Here is a 21491-nt window from a genome sequence, read left to right on the forward strand (position 1 = left end):
CAAACAAACAAACAAAAGTTGGAATCAGCGCGCCAAGGAGTTTCGCCTGGTGGTCACGTGACTTCCATCCTAGAATACCTGCGAAAAGTCGGTAAAAGTCAGATTTCTGAGGCTTGCGATCATTTTATATTCATTATATTCATTATTTATTTATCGAAATGGTTTCTTAACTTTGTTCATAAATATCTAGTTATAAATTATTTTATAAATGCCTGATTAGTAGCCAGCGAATGTGGCTTTGTCTAAATTTTTAGCTAACTGTGCAGCAGAAAAATGGCGACTAACGGTCGTGAGGAGGAAAGCACTGCTGCCGCTGCCGATGCGGCGATCTGGAGGCAAAGGCTGCTCAAATGCTGGAACTTTGTCCTGGTCAACAAGTTTTTGTTCCTAAGTCTGTTGGGGGTTGCTGGTGGTAAGTGATGACTGGTTAACCCACCAGTTAGTTTGTTCTGAGCGGTATGGTTTTGTGCTGCTGTTAAATGTATTTTAATTTCACTTTATTGTGATTATTCCAGGTTATTGTTTAGCTGCACAGCGCTCTGTGACTAAATGTCTGTGGAAGTGTTTTATAAATACACTTACAGGGTTAATTTACTTCTGATGCAAGTCAAACAGTATCAGGCAAGTCCACAGGCTTAATCACTGAATTTTAATCAGGGTAAATGTGAATTAAAATAACGTCAATATTAATTGCGCATGCGCCAGTGGTTTCTTTATTTCGTTCTTTTGTTGTTGTTGTTGATAGCAGCTGTTATTACAATGTTTAGCTGGTCACAGATGATCAGAACTCTCTCTTTTTGGCATATTTGTTGCAGGTGAAAATCCCACCAGGTTAAACAGCTACACCTGGTGGGCTAATGGAGCCATCGCAGGTGTTTTCACCGTTTCCACTGTTGACAGTTGAAAGCTGCTGATACCTCCTTGCTGTTGAAATAATTCAAATAAAGTTTACATGGGAACATTAGAAAACGTTGCTCCTGCAATTTATTTACTAAAATTAAATATTACAATAAAACAGAAAGAATAAAAAAGAAATACCAAATAAAAACCAAATGTGCTAGTTTATACCAAAACAGCACTATTTCTTTTTTAAATTGCAAGTGTAAATAAAAACACTCATTGTTCGTTTAAAAAATCTAACAGACAGGGTTTACACTGATGATTCATTCAGAGTAACTTTCATTTTTATCCAAATCTTTTACAAAGTTGTGGGATGAAAAATTAGCACGCTGAAGGCTAAAAAACAAAAATTAAGGGTTTCTGTCAGAAGAAGACTTTTGTTAATGAAAATAAGTTCGCAGTTTGTCGTTGGCCTTTATAATATGATTGACAGGAGGTGTTAATTTAAATGTGTGAGTTTATTAATAACTTTTAACCAAGAAAAGTGTAGTAATATTGATCCTTCACTAAAATAAAAATAAAAAATATTTATAATAATAAATAATAATAAAACATTTTCTTGTAATTTGGCAGGGTTTTTTTCTTTATTAGGGTTGTTTTGTTTTGTCTCTTGTATGTAAAAATAAAACTTTAATCCTGAAAATTTGGAGCGTTTCTTTTGTCCACATCTTTTCTCGTTTTTTCACAGGTGTCATACTGGGCTTGATTCTGAAGACATACACACATTAAACTTCAGTCACCCGGCACTACGTCGGCTTTCCTGGAGAAATACTCATGCGGATGCTTCAGGTGGTTACTGTTCCTCTTATTGTAACCAGTGTGGTTGTTGGTAAGTTGCATGTTTTTGTTTCCCTCACACTGTTAACTGGTTTGGCAAAGTTTTGAGTTATCAAATATCCAGACAGACCTGTCATCCACGTGACCACAGTGACTAACTATGTTAAGGATGGTATGTTCATATCCTTGACCTGGTATAGGGTGGGAGAGGTTTGAGAAATGTGTTTAAATTGCTTGTGCTGGTGTGTATGTTTAGGTGTTTCTGGTCTAACTGTCAGAGCATCCAGAAGAATGGCCATTCGTGCAGTGATATATATTATGTCAAGCTCACTGATAGCTGTGATCACAGGTGAGACAAATGTTTCAGATTACCAACAATTAATTAATAATAATTATTATTAATTAATCCACTTTTTAAGTGTGATATTGTTCGCCCTTTTCAGGAAAAAACACTCGGTTACACCAAGGGTCCCCTGAGAGTTTAAAATGCCCCAAATTTTTCAGCTCCAATCAAATAATCAGTGTGGATGTTCTCCCAACACAATAATATTTAACAGGTTTTAGCTGAATTAAAAGTTATTTCCAAAAGAACTAAGATGTGCATCACCGCTTTATTTTGAACATAAACACAGACAGAAAACTAAATATCAGCAACATTAGGGTGACTGAAGTTGGCTGGTTTTAGAGCTGTGGTTAGCTGTGGTAATATAGACACATTAGCAAAAGACAAATGTTTTGTGATGGTTAAATTGTTCTCAGTAAAAGTGCTTGTTGAAGGTCAGTGATGGGCTGAGACAAAGACACAGAAAATAGACCAAACTTCAGCCAGAGAAGTTCTGACATGATTCTTACGAATCATGTTACACCTAACAATATGTTGCTGGGCGATTTGGACGACTCGCCATGAAAAAGTCCTGATCCTAAGCTAAATGTCCACAGTGAAATCCTACCTGAGAATGATCCTTTTCTTCTTTCAGCTGCTCCCTTTAGGGGGTCGCTATATCTGTTCCGATCTCCCCTGATCCTCTTCTTTCACACTAACCCCCTGCATGTTTTTGGAGAGAGTGATTTATTCAGGAAAATGTGAGCCTCTAGTGTCGACTGTGAGTTTTTTTTATAGCTTAAATATGTGCTATACATGAATAGTGCTGATAAAGAGCTGCAGAGAATGATCCAGAGCAGGAAGTGCTTGGACCTGGAAACAGGATCGATATGTCATTCCTTAAAAGCCAGGGTAAAACATCTGTATGCATTTGTTCTTGATTCCTACACTCAGTCTTGAATTGTGTGTTGTAGGAATCATATTGGTCGTGATTTTCAAGCCAGGAGTTGACTACGTTGAGGATGAAGAGCCAGGTGAGGAAGATTTCTCCACTGTCGATGCCCTGCTAGATGTTAAGGTAGGACATCATTTCAGGCTGGACTTTCTGTTCTCCAGGAAGGTTTTTCAGGTCTTCTGTCATTCATAATTCATGTGTTGAGGAGAAATATTCTTTATGTGAGTTCTGCCTGTTCTGAGATCAGTTTCACCCACCATATTTTGAAATATTTAGCAGTTCGGTGACTCATATTAATATATCCCTTAATCTTTTCCTATTTATTTTGGCCATAGTTGGAGTGAATATCTGACTTTATGGATGATAACCTGTTTGTTTATGTGTCTGCATGTTTCCACATCTCTGTATTCGGCTTTTATTCTAACTATGAAGCAGTTGGGTTTTGAAAAGTGCTTTACAAATAAAGTTATTATTATGTCAAAGCAGCTGCAGTTCTAACATTATGCCTCACCACAAACCAAAAAGGTGAAAAAACAAAAACTAGTTGAAGTATTGGTGGTGTCCCTCAACTCACCTGTGCTCAATAAACGGAATGAGAAAAAAAGATTATGGCCAAAAATTTGAACAAGTTGAAAAAATCTTAATCTTCAGGCTGCAGAGACACAAAGATTTCAACAGAACAATTACCGGTGTTGTGCCAAAAAGTGATTTCCGGTATTTGCCAAAAACTGATTGCTCGTATTTAAACTGCTATAAGTAACTTGTTGGGCTATAATATGTGAAACATATGTCAAATGCATCGCTTATGGATGACATAAAGTCATCTTGAGCCACAAACAACATTCGTGTAACAAGGTAGAAGCCGCAATCAGTTTTTGGCAGTGAGTTTTATATAACCTTTATTTATGCAGTTAAAAAAAATCTCATTAACATTAAAAATGTCTTTTGTAAGAGTAAGTGGGCCAAGAGGACAGAAGAAATGGCAGCAAATATTACAATAGTTCTGTAAAAATATTTTAAGTGGGGATAAAGGACCGGCTTGGTTATAATGTAGGTACAATAACACAGAGTTGTAAAGATACTTGAAAAACGGATAATTTTTTAATTCTCTATATAACCCCTTTGTAAACCCTGTTCACCGAAGTGTATTTACAAACATACGTAAAGATATTACACATAAAAAATACACAGAAACATTGGAAATCACTTTTTGGCACAACACCGGATCCCTCAACACGGGGAAAGCTAAGCACATGCATTATTTCTCTATCCTCTCAGGGCATCTCACAGGAAGTGCAAAGTCAGGGTAGAGTAGTCACAAGATACTGAAACCCAAAACAAAACGGACACTAAAATAGAGCAGATACACTGAAGACACTGCGCTGTCACTGAGGAAACACAATATTTTCAGGTCAGTGCCCGTCACTTGGGTCAAATTTAGGACCAACATACTGACTGTAAGAAATAGATCTACAGTAAGTCCTCATTAAAAGCGGCAGTGTTGAGGGCATACGTCCAGAATACCTTTTTCATTTTGTCCCACCAGTTAGCTGACCTGAGGCTGCTGTGGCTGAAACGCTTCCATAGTTGGCCATAAGTTTCCTATACGAATGATCCTTCACCTCTGACCTGTGTAAACAGTGCTGCGATAAGTTTTGTGGGCTCGGTCATTGATTTTGATTTATTATGAATTAACCTTATATTTTTAATATTCATACCAACATGGGGAAGCAAAATGCTCAGCTTTAAAATGTGATCGACTGGAGCCAGCCTCAAGTGGTCACTGGAGGTACTGCAGCTTTTGGCACAAGAGGCTATGATGGCTTTTTGCGGTTTTCCTCTGTGATCGATTAGTTTGATGTCATTTTAAAGATGCAAATGCAGCATTGACATATGTTCATGTGAAACACGGGACAGAGGTTTTTTTTACGTTAAGCAGGGAAATGACGGCAAAGTCAGACAAACTGATAAACTTTATTTTAAAAAATAAGTATAAAAAGTCATACAAAAGACTATAAAGAGAACATTTAACTCACAATAATCAAAAGGCACAAGTAACCAACTTGATAAGCTGCACACTGCACACACTGCAGCCTGTTTGGTTTTGTTAGTTCAAAACTTTCAACAGGCAGAAGTCGTAAAGTTCCTATCAAACAAAATCCAAAGGTTCATTTCGTTCACAACATTTTAAAAAAAAAGATCTGAAGCTCTGACAAGAAACAACAAATCTGTGCTGCTGGAGTTTTAGCGAACATCGACTCCACTCAGAGGGCATCCAGACCAGCTCTGTCAGCCCTCCTTCCACCAGACCTCTGCAGTCCTGGATCAAAGTTGAAGCACCTCACAGAGTCAGGATCCTGGACCGACGTGGCTTTGCCGAACCATTCCTGCAGAGCAGACGATTTTCAGTGTTTAAAGGCTGCTTCAGGGAGTCTCAGTCGTTGGCAGCTAGCCCGAAAAGCTCCAGCAGCTCCTTGTCGTCCTCATCGATGAGATCAGCCGGCGTCTCCCCGCATTCGTTCTCCAGCTCGGGGTCGGCACCCAGGGAGAGAAGATAGCTGAAAGAAAGATAAACCGTCGTCAGTGAAAAAGATCACCATGCTTCAGTGTCAGGGAGCGTGACCTTCTACATCTGTGGAGCCACTGTAAACATGATCCTCCAGCTGGCTCACTGCGATTCGTGTGGCTTCCTTGGATTTGCATTGCAAACAATCTTCCCTCAAGCTAAACTTTTTAACTATAAAGGAGAAAGTCTCGAGGCTCACCGTGCAATGTGTGGGAAGCCATCACTGCAGGCCATGTGCAGAGGCGTCCATCCCTCCTCGTCTCTCTGGTGGATATCTGCTCCATGCTGGACCAGGAGCTTCACACACTCCAGGTTCCCAGACAGGACGGCCTCGTGGATTGCAGCCATGCCTGCTCAGAGAGGAAAGCAGGACACAGTTAGCGCACTGAATAAAGTCTGAGAAGAAACATTTCTACTAGTGTAACATTCGTGCGGCTCTCACCGGAGTGGTAAATGGTGTCGAGCGTCACTCTCTGGGCTCGGATGAAGCGTCCAATCCTTTCTAGCTCGCCCTGTCGCACATAGTCCTGGAAAAGGACGTCATTGGGGAAGTGGACACTTCGGATTGGCTTCAGAGAAGCAGCGCCTTTGCAGGTGATTGGGATGCCGTGGATGCAAGGTTTGATTCCCAAGGTCTGGGATGCAGGGCAGTGATAGTATTTCATCATGGTCTCTGCAGAAGTTTTCAAAAGCAGCAACTAGAAAAAGATCAGTCGGTCTGTTCTCAGTGTGGCTCTCTTGCTTTCTAGTGAAGAGTTCCTCTGAAGGCCCGGCCTCCCCGTGGGTCTTTTTATACTCTGTCGGGCTATTTTAGGATGCAACACCTCACAGATCCAGTGGCGAGATTTGGAAGATGAGTAGTCCCTCTGGCAGGCCTTCCCACTGGCCTGTCACAAGCTTCACGTCTCCAGACATTACAGCCAGTAACCCTCACCTCTGCTGTCACCCCCACATGCCCAGATGCTGTTCACTTAAAGATAGCGGTGACATCTTGCCAGCTGAGTGGGAGGGGGTGGGAGAAGATGTAGGCTTCTAGTAAACACCAGGCTGTGCTGGTGGGGGGGTCACAGAGGGGTAAGGTTGCTGGCATGTGGAGGCTGTTGACCAGTAACTGCCTGACACAAACAGTCAAGAAAGGATTACTGAGGTTTGCATCATCCTCTTCATCAGTAAGGCAGCACCGTCTTCCTCAGACTCCTTAAATGTGAAGATTTGCTTCATTTCACTTTAAGCTGTTTTTGTCTTTCGAGCTGTGCGATGCTAAAATACAGATGGATGAATTGCCTTAACGTTTTGTTCAATGATAATTTAAACACATTTGTGAAGTCCTCTGACTCCGCCTCTTTTAAATTTGTTGTTTGAAAAAAAATGTTTCTCATCAAGTTTGGTATTGAGCCTGTGGCGGCTCCTGGTATCATGTAGAGTGACAGGAAACACTCAATGCATTATGGGAAAGCCCCAGCAGCCTTTACCTATTGCAGAACAACTAAGGGATGGTCACCTGATACAGCCTTAACTACAAGCTTGATAAAAAAGGGAAGTTTTAAGCCAAATCTTAAAAGTACAGCCTGAAAACTGAAGGTGATACACTGATTATTTAAGACCTTGCATGCGAAGAGAAAGATTTTAAGTTCTGGTTTTAACTAGAAGCTACTATGGGCAAAGTAAGTAATAATAAATAAGATGAAGTAAGCATCTCTGCTTAGACAGCCTCCCCTGTGACTTGAATAAATGATGGCATGGATGAAAAGTGAATGCATGGATGGAGAAATAAAGCAGAATAAAAAAAAGGCTTTTGGAAATAAAGAAAAGTCTGATGTGAGCTTTTTTTCCTGTCCGGCCCTCGCTCACTCACTGACTCATGGGCGTGTTACAGGATTCAGTGATTCATCATCAGATGGTGAGAATGAGACTGAGTGGCTGTGTGCCTGATCATTTTTTAACCACAAAAATTCATCCAGAGGACTTTACATCAGCTAAACATGCACCGTCCTGTGTCCACAGCATCGTTTAATCAGTCATTTAAAAAGTTTAGAAACTGAACATCGATGAACAGAGGAGGGAAAATCACACACTGGGGTTTTTTTTATTGACTAGTTATTTGGTTAACCACTTAGTATGGAGCTTTGAGACCTTCACGGTGGAATAAGACAAACCAGGAGACAACCCAGCCTCTGGAGAATAATTAACAGAGCCACATTTTAGGACTGAGAAGCTCCTCGCTCCAGTTTCGCAGGCCTCAGTTTGCTGACTGAAAGGCTGCACTGGGAGGGGCAGAGGGCTTGGACTGTTGACCTCCAGTATGCTGGCTACGTGCCGGAAAGCGGCACAAACACCAGTCACACATTAGCAGCCCTGTGAGGCTGTACTGCATGTTCAGCTGATCTGTGAACACACAAACAGCTGAAGACGTGCGCACACGATGCATTTCGACTTTGCTGGGATTTAATTTTAACTTTAAATACCATAAACAATATATGTAGGGAAGGTTTTATTTATTACAGCATTTCAATGAACTACACATCTGTCTGTGGTATTGATGCGATTCCAGCATCCCAGTTTGGTCCAAAGTTACTTCAGTAATACCTGAAACAAAAACAAAACAACATGCTGCTCACTGAAATCAAAAACTATATTTTAGAAAAATAGAAACTGAAAAAATATTGTACATTTATACTATAAGAGGTTGAAAAAGTGTTATAGTTTTAGTCTCTGAGGACACTGACATTTTTGAGTGTTGGCTTTGAGACTGTGGCTTTATCAGGACTCTGCCTCCTTTAATAATTCATGTTTTAAACCTGTGACATAAAAGACTAAAAACACAAATCTGTAAAAGCTAAATCTACAGTTGTAACCTATAGATTCAACAAAAAGGAATTTTTGGTCATTTTCTGCACTTATTAATAGAACTAAATTTATTATAGATCCTTCTGTCTTCCAGGTCTTTATTTTTGCTTCATTTCATTTTTAATAAATCCCATTTTGATTTTGAATACTCCATATGGGCTTAAATTTATAATCATTTACTTTTGAGATGAGGAGTTTTTTCCAGATTGAACATTATCTACTGTATACAGTTGGGGAGTAGCTCTCATTTAGATCATGTTTGAAATAAATCTGTAGTCTGTAGTTTCAGTAACAAATAAAATACAAAAAAACAAAACAAAAAAAAAAACAAAAGCATGAGGCATTTCATTTTTACATTTTTTTAAATTTATTTATTGGCCACCATTTCACGTTTTCCACATTAATTTGGATATGATGGAATGCTTCGTTAGGATTCCCCCTCCCACACCACCATCGCTGTTCAGCTGACATCACCTCGCTCTACTCAAGCTTCCCCTCCCTGCCCCACACTCACGCACTCACGCACACACACACACAAACACACTGAGGCAAAGTAAGGGTGCTGCATAGAGCCAAAAGGGATGCAGGACGTACAGTATGGGTGAGGGGTGGGGCTGTTCCAACTGTTCCCTCCCCGCTTCAGATATCAGACACGTCTCTCAGACCGACCCGACCAGTAAACTTAACCAATCTCTGTTTGCTGTAGTAAACACATGAATCTCTGATTAGGCATGAATGCAGTGCAACCCATCAGAATCCCCCATACTCCCACCCACCAGGTCTGAGAGCGTCCACACGGGCCAACTCTGCCCCAACCGCGCCAAACTGGCAACAGCTGGGCACAATGGTACATTATTATTATTTTTTTAAAAAAAGAAAAGATGACAAGTCCTAAATAATAAAAAAACTCAAAATGAAAGCAATTAAATAAAATACGATTTTCCCCAAAAAGTTAACTTTGTTCCATTTAGATTAGAGTCAGTAGCCGCGCTGAAACGAGGAGACAGAACCGAAAGATTTGGGAATGAAGAAATGACAGACACCCCCCCCCCACCCCACTGAAAGAAAGAAAATAATTGGTCTCGGCTACAGATGGGGGGCTCTTTGTGCTACACCATGGGGGTTATTTTAGTGAAAACATCTACAGGATGGCCCCTTTTCCCCTGAGAGATCAGTCCTTACAAAACCGTCACACAAACCTGTGGTCCAATCAGAGGGAGAAGAACACTGGCAGCAGCCCGCCCCCCCCTTACATACAAACATAGGTTACAACGCTCGATTTGCTGATACCCACACTGAACAAATGAACAGCACTCTTGATAAGGAGGGGGGTGTGTGGAAAAACAAACATTTTGAAAACTTGGATCTCAATGCCATTTTTTTTTTCTTTCTTACATTTGGTTCAAAATATACAAGGCAGACAGCTGATGTGGAGCTTTGCAGACAAGGCATTGAGGTCTCCCACAGGAAATGGTGCACTGTTCCACAGGGTCCCGCCAGGTGGGACAAGACCAGTCTGAGCCAGAGGTTGGGAGGTTGCAGATGTGACAGGCAAGGGGGGGAGGTTAAAAAAAAAAAAAAAAAAAAAAAAAGCCCCGCCATGCCAATGATGGACTGACTAGCTGGCGGGCTGTTATCAGGCCAGCTTACTGACTGACTGAGGGGAATAATGAATGTTCACAGGACAGGGAAGGTCCACAAAGAAGTGAAGGTGGTGATGGTGACTGTTTGGGAGGGTTAGGGCGGGACTCGTCTCCTCTCTCCGTTTCTGCCGACGTTTACAACTCATCGTGTCCGTCGTCGTCAGTGCCGTCCTCACTATCGGAGTCGTCCTCCACGTCTTCCAAATCCTGCAGAGCAGAGAACAAGGGTTAGAGATTCAACAAAGTCCAATTTGTTGGACTCGTAACCTGAGGTCAGCAAACCAAAACCCTTTAGTGGTCCCCCACACACGTTTTAAAACACGAGGGGACCGATCTTTCCAAGCTGTTGCACCCAGATTGTGGAATGCACTTCCCCTATTTCTACGGGGTTTGGACTCAGTGGAGACCTTCAAAAAGCAGCTAAAGACATTTTTATTTCAAAAAGCTTTTAATTAGACCAGGGTTTTCATGGTGTATTTTATGACTGTATTATGTTTTTACCTTGTAAAGCACTTTGTGACATATGTCTGTGAAAGGTGCTATATAAATAAAGTTTACTTACTTACTAATTTACTCTGTACCACAGAGGGTTTATAGGTTAAATATAAACGGTCAACATAAACCACTCAACGACATTAAAGGAACGCTTTAATTGAAAAATGCTGATATCTACTGATACAGTCAGAGTAAGGTAAGACTTCGCTTATTGAGACAACTCAACAAATTCTGCTGGGGCTGCGACAAACTACCGAAAATAACCCCCGATGTCACCCTGAATCCCTTCATCACTAAACAAGACCTTGAGTCGACACCATCAGATACACAGCTCGCCATTTTGATGGCATCTCTGCTTTACAGGCATTTCTTGTGTCAAGTCTGAGGACAGGTGCGGTGAGGAGAGGTGTGGGATATGTGAAGATGCTAATGGTGACTGCTACGCTGCACGTGCTGCTTTTTTCCGGGAGGCTCAGGTCTCCAAGCCCAGTAAACAGCGACAACAGCTGCAGGAGGCATTAGAGGACTGGGCTGCAATTAGACTTGTGTGAAGGGGGGGCGTGGTGGCAACAGTGGAGTGGGAAGATGTCCCATGCTAACGTGCACGCCAGAGTGACACAGGGAAGTACGGTAGAGTATCTCTGCATACATCGAGTTTCAGAAACTTAAGAAACCAAAGTCTTCATTTTTTTTCAAGTATTTGAATCCATAGATGTCGTAATTCTGGCTTTTATCCAGAAAATTTAAACATGCATTTTGATCAGCTGCTTACATCTGGCCAAGAAAACAGCTTTGCCTCAAACCTTGGTTCAGAGGATCTCACCTCAGGTTCCAGGTCATCGTCATCGTCTCCTGCGGGGGCACCGCCTTCTTTGCCGCCGCTCTCCAGGAACTTGGTGAAGCCCTCAAGTGTTCTCTCCCCGTTGTAGTCGATCACCTGCAGATGAGACGTCATTTCAGAAAGAAAACCAAGAAAGTCTCCTCTCACTGATGTGCATACTAATCCTCATCCAAAAGACTTATTTCATTTTGGAAAACACTACAAATAAAATCGTGTGCACTGAAAACATAAATTTCTTCAAAGTTAAAAACTTTTCCATGTTTGTTTCTGAGAAATGCACAAAAAGCATTTAATTTCAAACACTGAGTGGATTTGCTTTATTATTTTATAATGTCCAAAGCTGCTCTATACGCAGGACAATAAAAAGCAAAAGACAGACGGTCAACTTTTAGAAAACCAGCAAATTTAATTTTAGCATTTTAAATCAGACATAATCACGTCTGTCATTGCAGCCACCTCCAGACTCCGCTGCATGCTTCCACTAATCAGTGTCACAGGCTAATCTGCAGACTTATTATGCGGTGACCCTGGTATATAACACTCATTTAAGATTCCTGAGAGAAAGTGGCACGAGCATGCCTGGCCAGTAAAGCGCAAGGCATGTGCAGGCCATCTTAAAGTGGGTGAAGCCATCGAGCAGGAATGCTCCAGAACCCCACACCAACATAATGCTGCAGAAACTTTCAGGAGTGGGCTCATGTTTCTGCACAAGGGTAACGCTGCTAAATCAGGAGGCAGTAATAGCACTGAGGTGACCTCAATAGCAATGATTTCAGATCCCAAAAACACAGCAAAGACATAAATAAGATTAGTGTGAGGGTGGAAATGGCTTCTCTCCGGCTCAGTGATCAGACAAAGGAGTTTCAGTCGTAACATGCCAACCGTTATTAAACCTGGTGTGGCGTTCGGGCCAGTGGGAATCATTTTCTAATGTTTATTAAAAAGTATTAGTATTTGTAGTCATTCGTTTTTAACTTGGATTCATCAGCTTTGGCTCATTTTCTGTGAAAAACAAAAACAAAACCTTTATAGTGACCTATTAAAAAGGGGTGTTTGGATCTACTGGACAGACGGGACATGAAGATGTGGAGGTGCAGTAATCCCTCCTCCTGGCCTCATTTTTTTTTAACCCAAATGTGAACATAAATCCCAAATTCAACATTGTTCTGTACTCAGACTGAAACTATTGACAAATAGGCCAGTAGCTGTTTTACAGTTTTACTGAGGTCACAGATCAAGGAAGGCCAGGTTTCATTTCCTTCTATAAACTCAGAACGTCCACGTCAGCCATCTCCATCTTTTACATACAGTCTGTTAAAGCCGTCAGCACTCACCTTGCGCTCTTCTCCTGCAGGGAAGAACTTCAAAGTGGGGAAACTGTGGACTTTGACAGCCTCAATCTCATTGGCTGTGGAGTCCATTTTGGCTACAATAGTGTCGGCGCTGTCCTTGTACTTCTCTCCCAGCTTCTCCCAGATTGGAGCCAGCTGTTTGCAGTGTCCACACCATGGTGCATCTAAATCACCACAAAGATTATTAAAAGAAAACCAGAATTTTAATGGTGAATAATCTTTAATAAAAACAGTAACAGCCGTCAGTTCAGGGAAAACAATGTAACTTTTACAAAACGGGTTAAAAATGACACCCCAGGATAGAGTAAACAGCATCAGCACACTGATGCTTACCAGCTACGGTGGATATAAAGTAGCAGCTGACAAAATCCTTTCTGAAGCCACCGCAGGTTGTGTTTGAGTTGGGTTTGCGTGTCTGCAGCTATGTGCTGGAAGCCCGTCAATAGTGGATTCAATATCTAAGCTAACTTTAGCTAGTGTTGTTCACTGGGAGCAGAAGAGGCCGAGGTTACCTCTAACAGCCTGAGGACTGATTTTAAGGCCTTTCACCAAAGAGAGTCAAGGAAGGTTTAATTTTGTTAAAAGGTGTAAACTGCTCAGACACTAGCAGACATGTTTGCACTTATTTGTTTAGCATTTATTTGAAACCTCAAACTTTTTACTCAATATGCATAGAATGTTTTTCTTTTTATCTCAGTGAGTAAAATTCAGTTTGAAACGCTTTACAATATAAAGCTAGAAACAAGTAACCACCGAGTGTGCATGCCACGTGCAGCCTCGGCTTCATGACCTGACTCTATCCTTTGGCTGGCTAGAAAACGCATCACCTGTCAGGGAATATGGGGCCTTCCCTGATGTTCATACCTCAACATAAACCAGATATGGAAAAAATGCTCCAAAAATAGTGCAAATCTGGACAAGGATCACTAATAAACAATCCTACAGCTAAATTTAACCAGAGCTTTTCAGCATCAAGTGTCTGGTAGCAAATTAATTTGCAGAGAGCGTGCATGAGTGAGCCTCGAGAATGAGCAGGTATCTGGCTTAGCCTGGGCAAAGCAAGACGATTTGAGTTTCAGACAAGGGGCTTTGCCAAATCTCGCACCCAAGAGAGTGACTGCAAAAATACCCCATCGCCCCAACAGGTGACCCCCCCCCCCCTCGACCTGCTTGCCCCACTTCTCATTTAAGGATATGGGAGATAAACACGCTGCACCGTAAAATAAAAATGGTTGAAATGCAGAAAGAAGGGAAAGCTCTTACAGAATTCCACAAAGACGTTCTTGGAGGGATTGAAGGCAACATCCTCAAAGTTTTTGCCGACCAAAACCTTGACAGGGTTTTTGTCCCAGTCTTTAGGGATGTCCTGGCTCATGAGGTGGGGCTGTGAGAAACAGACATTCACTTCTTTAAAAAGCGAACTGTGGTTTGGAGAGAGTATTTAAAGCACATTCCTACAGGCGAGGATCACAGATACATTATGGCATTAAGCGGATTAAGGCTGCAAATGCTTGTAAGATTCCAAAAAGATGTTTGCACTCTGGATGTGGTCGTGCAATCGCCTTCACTATGTGATTTATGGAGACTGTAAAGTCCAAAATTAACATTTCTTGTGGCTAGAACATAAAGTCTATGTATAGCGGTGTCCCTCACCTTGAGTTTGCCCTCAGTGAACAGTTTGCAGAAGTCAGTGATGCTTTCTGCAGTGATGGCGTCGCTCTCTGGCTTGTACTTGGTCATCTCGTCCTCCAGAGTGATGAGGCGGATGGCAGGGCACTCTTCTTTCTTCAGGCCGAAGAACTCCAGGATTCGCTGGTTGTCGTCAATGTCGCTGTCGATGAAGATGAACAGGATCTGGACAGAAGAGAGGGCGGAGTCAGTGAATGATTTTACTCAAAATAGCCCTCCTGATGCGTGCGTCAGGGTGTATACAGGTACAAAGAGCCAAGTTTAAGAAGTGTGATTAAATGTTTGCCAACTTTGGATGTTTACTGGAGAAAAAAAAAAAAAAAAAAAAAAAACCTTCGAAAAGTTTTTCACCATCTTTACCAACAACGTGTCTGCTTGGCTGAAAATACATTTTCAATAAAGTGTTTTCCTTGAGGTCTCCATATAAAAACACCCAAATCACATGTTCCTTCATTGCACGTCACTGATGGCTGGCTCCCTTCTGCTGGACACTGAGTGCTGCACCTTATTTTCTAGCATGATGGAGAATACCCACTCTTCCGATTGACTATGTGCACGTTAGCATATGCTACTTCCGGTGCGGAAACTCCTGTGAGGAGCTTTGTTTCCGGTCCTATTTGCACCCTCTTTAGGGTCCAAAACAAGTTAAGCAAATGAATGAATCAAGCATCGATTTACATTGCTATAGATGTCTTGCGCATTTACCCAATATATCTGTAAATGATGTTCATCGACTTGTCGATATTTTTTCCCTGCGCCTCAGGTCAAAAGAGAGAATGGATTCAAATGTTATATTTCTCAGCTGTCCCTCGTTTATCGCGGGTGTTATGTTCCAAAAATAACCAGCGATAGGTGAAATCAAGTAGCCAATTTTATTTGTTGACGGTGCAAAACGTTTCGTGGACATACAGCCCTGCACTTCAGAGTCACACTGCTAGCGATCGATGCAGCGATTCTGTATTGTACAGGAGAGACGTCACGGGGGAGATTGTCTGCAGCGATCAGGACGCAGGACAATGTGATGTAAAAAAAAAAAAAAAAAAAAGCATGCGAACTTGCACTAAAAAAAAAATCTGCGAAACAGCAAGGTGAAAGGTAAACCGCATTATAGCGAGGGACCGCTGTAATTTTTAAGGTAAGTCACAACATACCCTTCGTACATACTAATGTATAGAAACCGTTACCAGCAATCATTCATTTTTTGTGTGGCTTTTTTTCACAGTTTGTTAACACGCTGTGTACGTGTGCACTTGACTAGCTGATCTCGACATAACAGGAAACATCTGGTTTGACTATTGTTCACCTGTAGTTTGAATGCTGAACATTTGCCTGTTTAAATCATAAGACCAGTCACTATACAGAGATGTGCTTCTGAATGTGGACGATGTGTCTTCTGCTGCAGTGATGCAGTTCTGCTTGTGTTTAGTGATGTAAACAACTGATTGATCTAAACGTCAAAATTGATCATTAGATTTTTTATGACACAACAGTGGTGAGTGTTCCCACCTTCTGCTCTTTGTAACTTAACGAGATCTTTCCGTTTTCGAGTTTTGGACATGATTTTGGAGTATATCTTTGCAGTAGCAATTGACCGCAAAGTAAAGCAACCGGAAATGTACAACCCTACATCCGGTCTCAAACCAGGAAGTTACCATTTTCTCGTGCACAGGGTCAATTGAGTGATGTGTATCAACTCTCAAAATTGCTTGTCCATGTGATTAGAGATAACCTCTAACAGTTAGGTTGGCTAATATAGCCAGCCACCTATTGACATTTGTAAACACCTATAATGTCCTTTATGGGCAATAACTGCAGACTTTCTGGAAAATCCAGCATTTCAATCCCAAAAGAAAAACCACACTGCTCTCTTGATGGTACAATTTTGCACTTTACAGTGACAGCTTTGCCGTACCTGACCCTTGAATCCCTCTGCGGCCTTCTTAAACTGGTCCATTTTGTCCTGGAAGTCTGAGGCAGCTTTGGGCAGGAACATGAGGATGTGGGACTTGATGTCTCCGCCGAAGATTTTAGGGGCAGTCTGGAGAAAACAGTTTGACACGTGAGGAAAACATCTGGACTGCGGACAGCATTATGGTGTGAGAAAAAGGGATCTAAACGGTGTGAGCAGCCCCATCGATTACCTGCTCAGTGAACTCAATGACCAGGGGCAGCTGGTTGGCCTTGATAAAGGACAGAAGCGCTTCTTTGGTCAGCTCACCATCGAAGGTATTGCGTCCCTCATCAAACTGCAAAGGAAACATGGAAACATTATAGTTGCAAATATTACCCACCTGGTGTCACATCTAGTCTGCCTGTGAACACCGGACATAGATTTCCCAGACTAAGCACTTTAAAGTCGCCCGGTAACCCCCAGCAGACCGAAGAGACTTTTATCGGTTAAGAATAGCAGTGGTGCAGCTGTGCCAGGCAGCTCTTACTGGCACAATAGCAGAGAGGAAATTTGGCCTGTGGCGTACTGCCAGCCTGAATGGCACTGAAATTTAAGCTCCAAAATCCTTGGTCAAATAAACAAGCGAAAGACTCCCAGTTGTTTATTAAAACCGAGCCCCTGCTTTGGGAGCGTTTGCTTAAGAGCTGCCCACATGTCCGGGGTGTTTGTGCCAGTATGAAGTTACCAACAGGTTTCAGAGGCCAGACAATGGCACGAGGAGGACTAAGCACTTGTACACGTGCCAAAATTAAAGATCACCAAACATCCTAAGGGCCGAACACTTATGTTGTGAAGTTGCTTCATGTTGCAGCAACAAGGACTGCATGAAATTGTTTTGGTTTTTTTTTTAAATTACAGATCACCTTCCAACTATCAAACACAAGGACAGAGCTGTCTGTTATTAATTTATTAAGTACACACTAGGGCTGCCACAAACGATTATTTTGATAGTTGACTAGACACCGACTAATCAGATCATGCATTCATTAGGCGTACAGCTTATTGCACCAGCAGCATCTGCTCTTATATAACTATCATTAGCTTACAGCTTTAAGTGTTTAAGGTATGTGCTAACTAAAAATAAAGACAAGATGATAGTTTAAATTTTAATGAAATTTGCAGATTGTATCGGTGAAGTTTAATAAACTCCTTGCTATCTAAAATATAACAGGACACCGGAGTATATTCTGTAGCATCTCACACTTCTGATAATCATTTGTCTTCTTGACTTTATTCAGCTGTGTAAAAACTAACTTTAATCTCAGCCAAACCGATTTACTCAGGAACAAATAAAATACTAAAAAAAACCCTAAACAATAAATTTTTTATGTTATCCAAGTGACCTATATATGTTTAACCTGAGTAGCGAAAGTCCACGGATTTGCCGGGAGTCCGGTGTTCTCACGGCTCTAGCGAGCCTTGCCCCCGGCTAGCTCTCGAGCTAGTGGGTAACAAACGTCTCCGAAAACGTCGGAGCGCTTTTGAAAATATGTGGCGTCTTGATAAACTGAGCAGATATTTGAGGTTTACACAGCTACATTCTCACCTAAAAATATGTTAAACGTTTATTTTGTGACCCAGAAAGAATAATAAGAGTAATATTAAAACTAACTAGCTGCCGCCATTGTTAGCAACTGAGCTGGCACACTGCTTCTTCTTCTTCGGGGTTTAACGGCAGCTGGCATCCTTGTACATGCAGTGCTGCCATCTTCTGTTTCAGTCCGTTATTACACTCTTAAATCCTACTACTTATTCCTGCGTCTTTTGGGATCTTACAAAGCTTCAAATGATGCGTCGACTATTAAATCAGTCGTCGACGATTTTGATAGTCGACGTAATCATGACTAGTCGACTAATCGTGGCAGCCCTAGCACACACCGATGTCAGAAATAGGCCAGTAGCTGTCCTGCAGTGCGTGGACACACATGTGCAGTGTCACAGTTTAAGGTTAGGTTTGAAAATACAGTTATTGTGTTTGCAAGATTACTTTCCATCTATCAAGAGATAAAGCTGCTTTCCTGTCTCTGCTGACAGCATAAAGCTATAAAAAAACTCAACATGCCATTGGTTTAGAAACCTGAAGCTTCAGATAATGTTTCCAACAACATTAAAACTGAAGCGTTCTAGTTAATTAGTAACACTTTGCTTCGAGTGTTCATATTCTTTTAGAGGTGGCTGTAAATACTGACAAACTGGCAGCACACGCGGGGCAAAATGTTCGACACCAGCCAAATCCATTCCCCCCCTTTATGGCATTTAAAACAAAAAAACAAAACAAAAAAACAGAGTGGTACACTTCTTAAAAATAATCACGCTTGATGCGGTTTAAAGTTTTGGGTGCAATCACTACGATTAACCGGTGTGATTAACTTAGCTACTGCTAGCTGCCTGCTCGCCCTCAACTCAATTCTGTCATCAAACCAGATCTTGGCACCTTCTTTGTGTTAACATTGTTTGCCGTGCTGCAGCAGTTTAAGTTTAAGCTTTACTTCTTTTACATTCGGCACTTGTTAGCAGGCATCTGTGCACGTGTGTTGTACCATCACAATTTACAGACGCAGCTATCTAACCGAGCTTCTTAGTGTCAGCTGTTTGTCATTTCAGCCGCCTTTGGCTCCACAAAACTAACATGGCAGCAACCACTGCACCAAGGGTTAGTCCAGAAACCAACGCAAGGCATCACAGCAGCTTTTAAATTTGAGTCGAGTTTCCAGGAGTTTCCAGGTTCAGATTTTGCTGTGTGAAAATGTTTCGGTTTCTTGAGTTTCACTGTTGATCATTCCTCAGGGGAAAAACTCATGTAGACACCAAACATCTGAATAAACACGTTCAACAAAGTGACCAGGTAGGAAGTGCTGGCACATTTTACCAAACTGACAACCACTAAAACTAAAATGATATTAACTACATTATTTTAGCTTTAGGTACACATTACTGTTTCAGTTTTTTCTAAACTCTAGTTTGTTTTTATTTTAGTGAAAATGTTTTCAAACCCATTTTTTAAATCAAGTAATCTGCCATTGTTTTTACATGTTCTTTAAATTTGAGCTCTTTTGAATTTCTTATGTAACCGACATGTTTTTGAGGTTAACATTGACATCATGTGAACACACTTGGCCAATAAAACATCCACAGACTTTTCGTAATTGATATTGTAAATTTTCAGCAGTTTTCATTTCCATAGGTTCTTCGTGTTACATGGTTGCCAACGCACCACTTCTGAAAGATCCTCTGGACTTTGACTCAATCTGATGAATCAACAGGCTGACTGTACTGCAGATAACAAACTGATCAACTGCACATGAGATGGCTGTAGTTAATGACCTCTTGTGTAAATTATAGTGAGTTTTATTACCTATACAGGCTTATAGGAAGGCATTCAAATTACATGCATTCATCCTCTGCCTTTAGCCAACGGGAGCTGCTTGGAGGACAGACAGTAACCTAACAACATGCACGACCGTGAGGGCGAGCAAAGTGCACGTCTTAAACGGTCGAGTAGCTCAAACGAGCCAAGTTTAGCACCGGAGAGCGGATACTGTGGGTTCAACAGCATCAAATTACAGAGGTGTGGATCAGAGACACAGCTGTGGCGTCTTCTGCAGCTCCACTGCAAATACTCACACATGGAAGTGTGTTTCACAGGCACAAACAACATATTTACAATGTATTCCGATTACACGTCAGATTGAGTAACAGCTTTAAATGAAGTCCGTAAGAGAGCTAGGTCTTCGTGATGTCCTGTGAACACAGTTTGTCCACATGTTTGTGTACAAACAGATGCAAGAGAATATTTGAGAGTCACCTTCTTGAAGAGGACAACGCCGTCCTTGGACACTTCAAACTTGGAGTAAACGGCATCGTTGGAGGTCTTGGCGAAGGGAATGTCATCTATGGCCTGAGCTGCTTTTTCATAGGCCTGGGCACCAGCAGACTCTGCATCCTAAAAGACAAACAGCAATCCTCTGACTAAAACTTGCAGTAGCTTCAACCTGTGTGCTTTGATAGCAACACGACAATATATGTATATTTTTAAAGGAAAGGCAGGAATTAGGACCAATCTTCTGCTTTTAGAGATGACACCGTAAAGACATTTCAGTTATAGAGATCCGAATCGCACCTTGAAGAATCCGATGACTGCCACCTCATTATCAGCGATCAGAGACTCTGCGTCGGTGACCTCATTCAGGGTGGCGACGGCAGGCCCTGTGCGCTTCTTCAGCCAGTTGACGATGTCATCTGCCTGCCTGCCAGCTGAAACAAAACAGTAATTCAGGCTCTTTAGTTTGGATTTCAATAGAAATAGCTGCTCTTGAGTGGGGGGGTAAAATGGGTACATGAATATTAATTTGAAAAACCTCCATATGCCTGCCTCTTCTTTGCCCACTTAGTTGAACCCGAGCTACGAGTCAGAGCAGTGCTAAATTTCATTACATTTAGATGAGCTGTTAGAATATTGTTGAAAGCAGTTTTGTAAGAGCCAAACCGTTACCCAAACACAGTCTAACTTTAACCAGCAACAGTCTTAAACAAAATGAAGCCAACACCAGTTCCTCTACTGGCCATTAAAGGCTCCATTAATTCCCATAAACGTCCAACTTCACAATACACAAAAAAGTCCCGTCAGTAAAGTTTCAAAAATTTATATTTTCATAAATCTTACATGACACAAATTACCTGGGATCTGTGTCTGTGCAGCGCACCTGTACGTTTTTATGAAGGCAGCTTGTCAACAACGAACACTAGCATCAGCTGATTACTTGGCACTCTACCATCTCAACAAAGCATGATTTTAACATTAAAAAAAACAAACACGTTACTAGAAATAAAAATAATATACCGGCAAACAAAATACCAACTTTACAGTGCATGCATGCATGTTTTTGTATTGAGGACATACCCTACAGTCTGCGTGTATAAAAACACCTGTGCATATTTTATTTAATTTGTCCTTTTTGGCCTGAATTTGTTTTCGTTACAGGAAACCACTCACGCCATCAAGAGTTTTAACAAAGGTGCAATCTGCATGCTGAACAGGGACAATCACATTTTTAAAGAGTTTATTCTCACAATCTCCTCTTTGTATCCCCAAAAACATTAGTAACGCTATGCCTAAAAGTTCAGTGCACCAATTAGTTTTAAGTACAAAACTA

General features: G+C 41.4%; 3 protein-coding genes across 9 annotated transcripts in view; 1 reads left to right on the forward strand and 2 right to left on the reverse strand.

The window, feature by feature from the left end:
* On the forward strand, positions 1-9422 carry LOC146516189 (uncharacterized). Of its 7 annotated transcripts, none has more exons than XR_014874599.1 (5): positions 4-412; positions 816-872; positions 1589-1729; positions 1934-2026; positions 2974-9422. XR_014874599.1 is itself a non-coding variant. In XM_085163172.1 (4 exons), the coding sequence occupies exons 1-4, from the start codon at positions 351-353 to the stop codon at positions 4281-4283; spliced, it is 318 nt and encodes a 105-aa protein (XP_085019298.1). In that variant the 5' UTR covers positions 1-350; the 3' UTR covers positions 4284-9422. The 7 variants fall into 7 exon arrangements, 1 of the variants encoding a protein (XP_085019298.1); XR_014874601.1 differs by having other exon boundaries at positions 11-412; positions 816-970; XM_085163172.1 differs by lacking the exons at positions 816-872; positions 1934-2026 and having other exon boundaries at positions 1-412; positions 1589-1689; positions 2974-3077; positions 4233-9422.
* ppp1r27b (protein phosphatase 1, regulatory subunit 27b) lies at positions 4910-6298 on the reverse strand. Its single transcript, XM_085163171.1, has 3 exons — positions 5963-6298; positions 5720-5870; positions 4910-5512 (listed from the first exon to the last, which is right to left on the reverse strand). The coding sequence occupies exons 1-3, from the start codon at positions 6186-6188 to the stop codon at positions 5389-5391; spliced, it is 501 nt and encodes a 166-aa protein (XP_085019297.1). The 5' UTR covers positions 6189-6298; the 3' UTR covers positions 4910-5388.
* Positions 8711-21491, reverse strand: part of p4hb (prolyl 4-hydroxylase, beta polypeptide) — a 19409-nt gene continuing 6628 nt past the window's right edge. Inside the window, exons 3-11 of the mRNA XM_085163170.1 lie at positions 20459-20592; positions 20144-20281; positions 16529-16633; positions 16300-16425; positions 14352-14552; positions 13962-14082; positions 12681-12862; positions 11329-11442; positions 8711-10217 (exon numbers count right to left, since the gene is read on the reverse strand). Of these exons, the coding sequence (XP_085019296.1) occupies positions 10146-10217; positions 11329-11442; positions 12681-12862; positions 13962-14082; positions 14352-14552; positions 16300-16425; positions 16529-16633; positions 20144-20281; positions 20459-20592 (1193 nt within the window). The 3' untranslated portion in view covers positions 8711-10145. The remainder of the gene's footprint in view (positions 10218-11328; positions 11443-12680; positions 12863-13961; positions 14083-14351; positions 14553-16299; positions 16426-16528; positions 16634-20143; positions 20282-20458; positions 20593-21491) is intronic.

This window comes from Neolamprologus multifasciatus, chromosome 6 (assembly GCF_963576455.1).
Source record: "Neolamprologus multifasciatus chromosome 6, fNeoMul1.2, whole genome shotgun sequence".
NCBI classification, from domain to species: Eukaryota; Metazoa; Chordata; class Actinopteri; order Cichliformes; family Cichlidae; genus Neolamprologus; species Neolamprologus multifasciatus.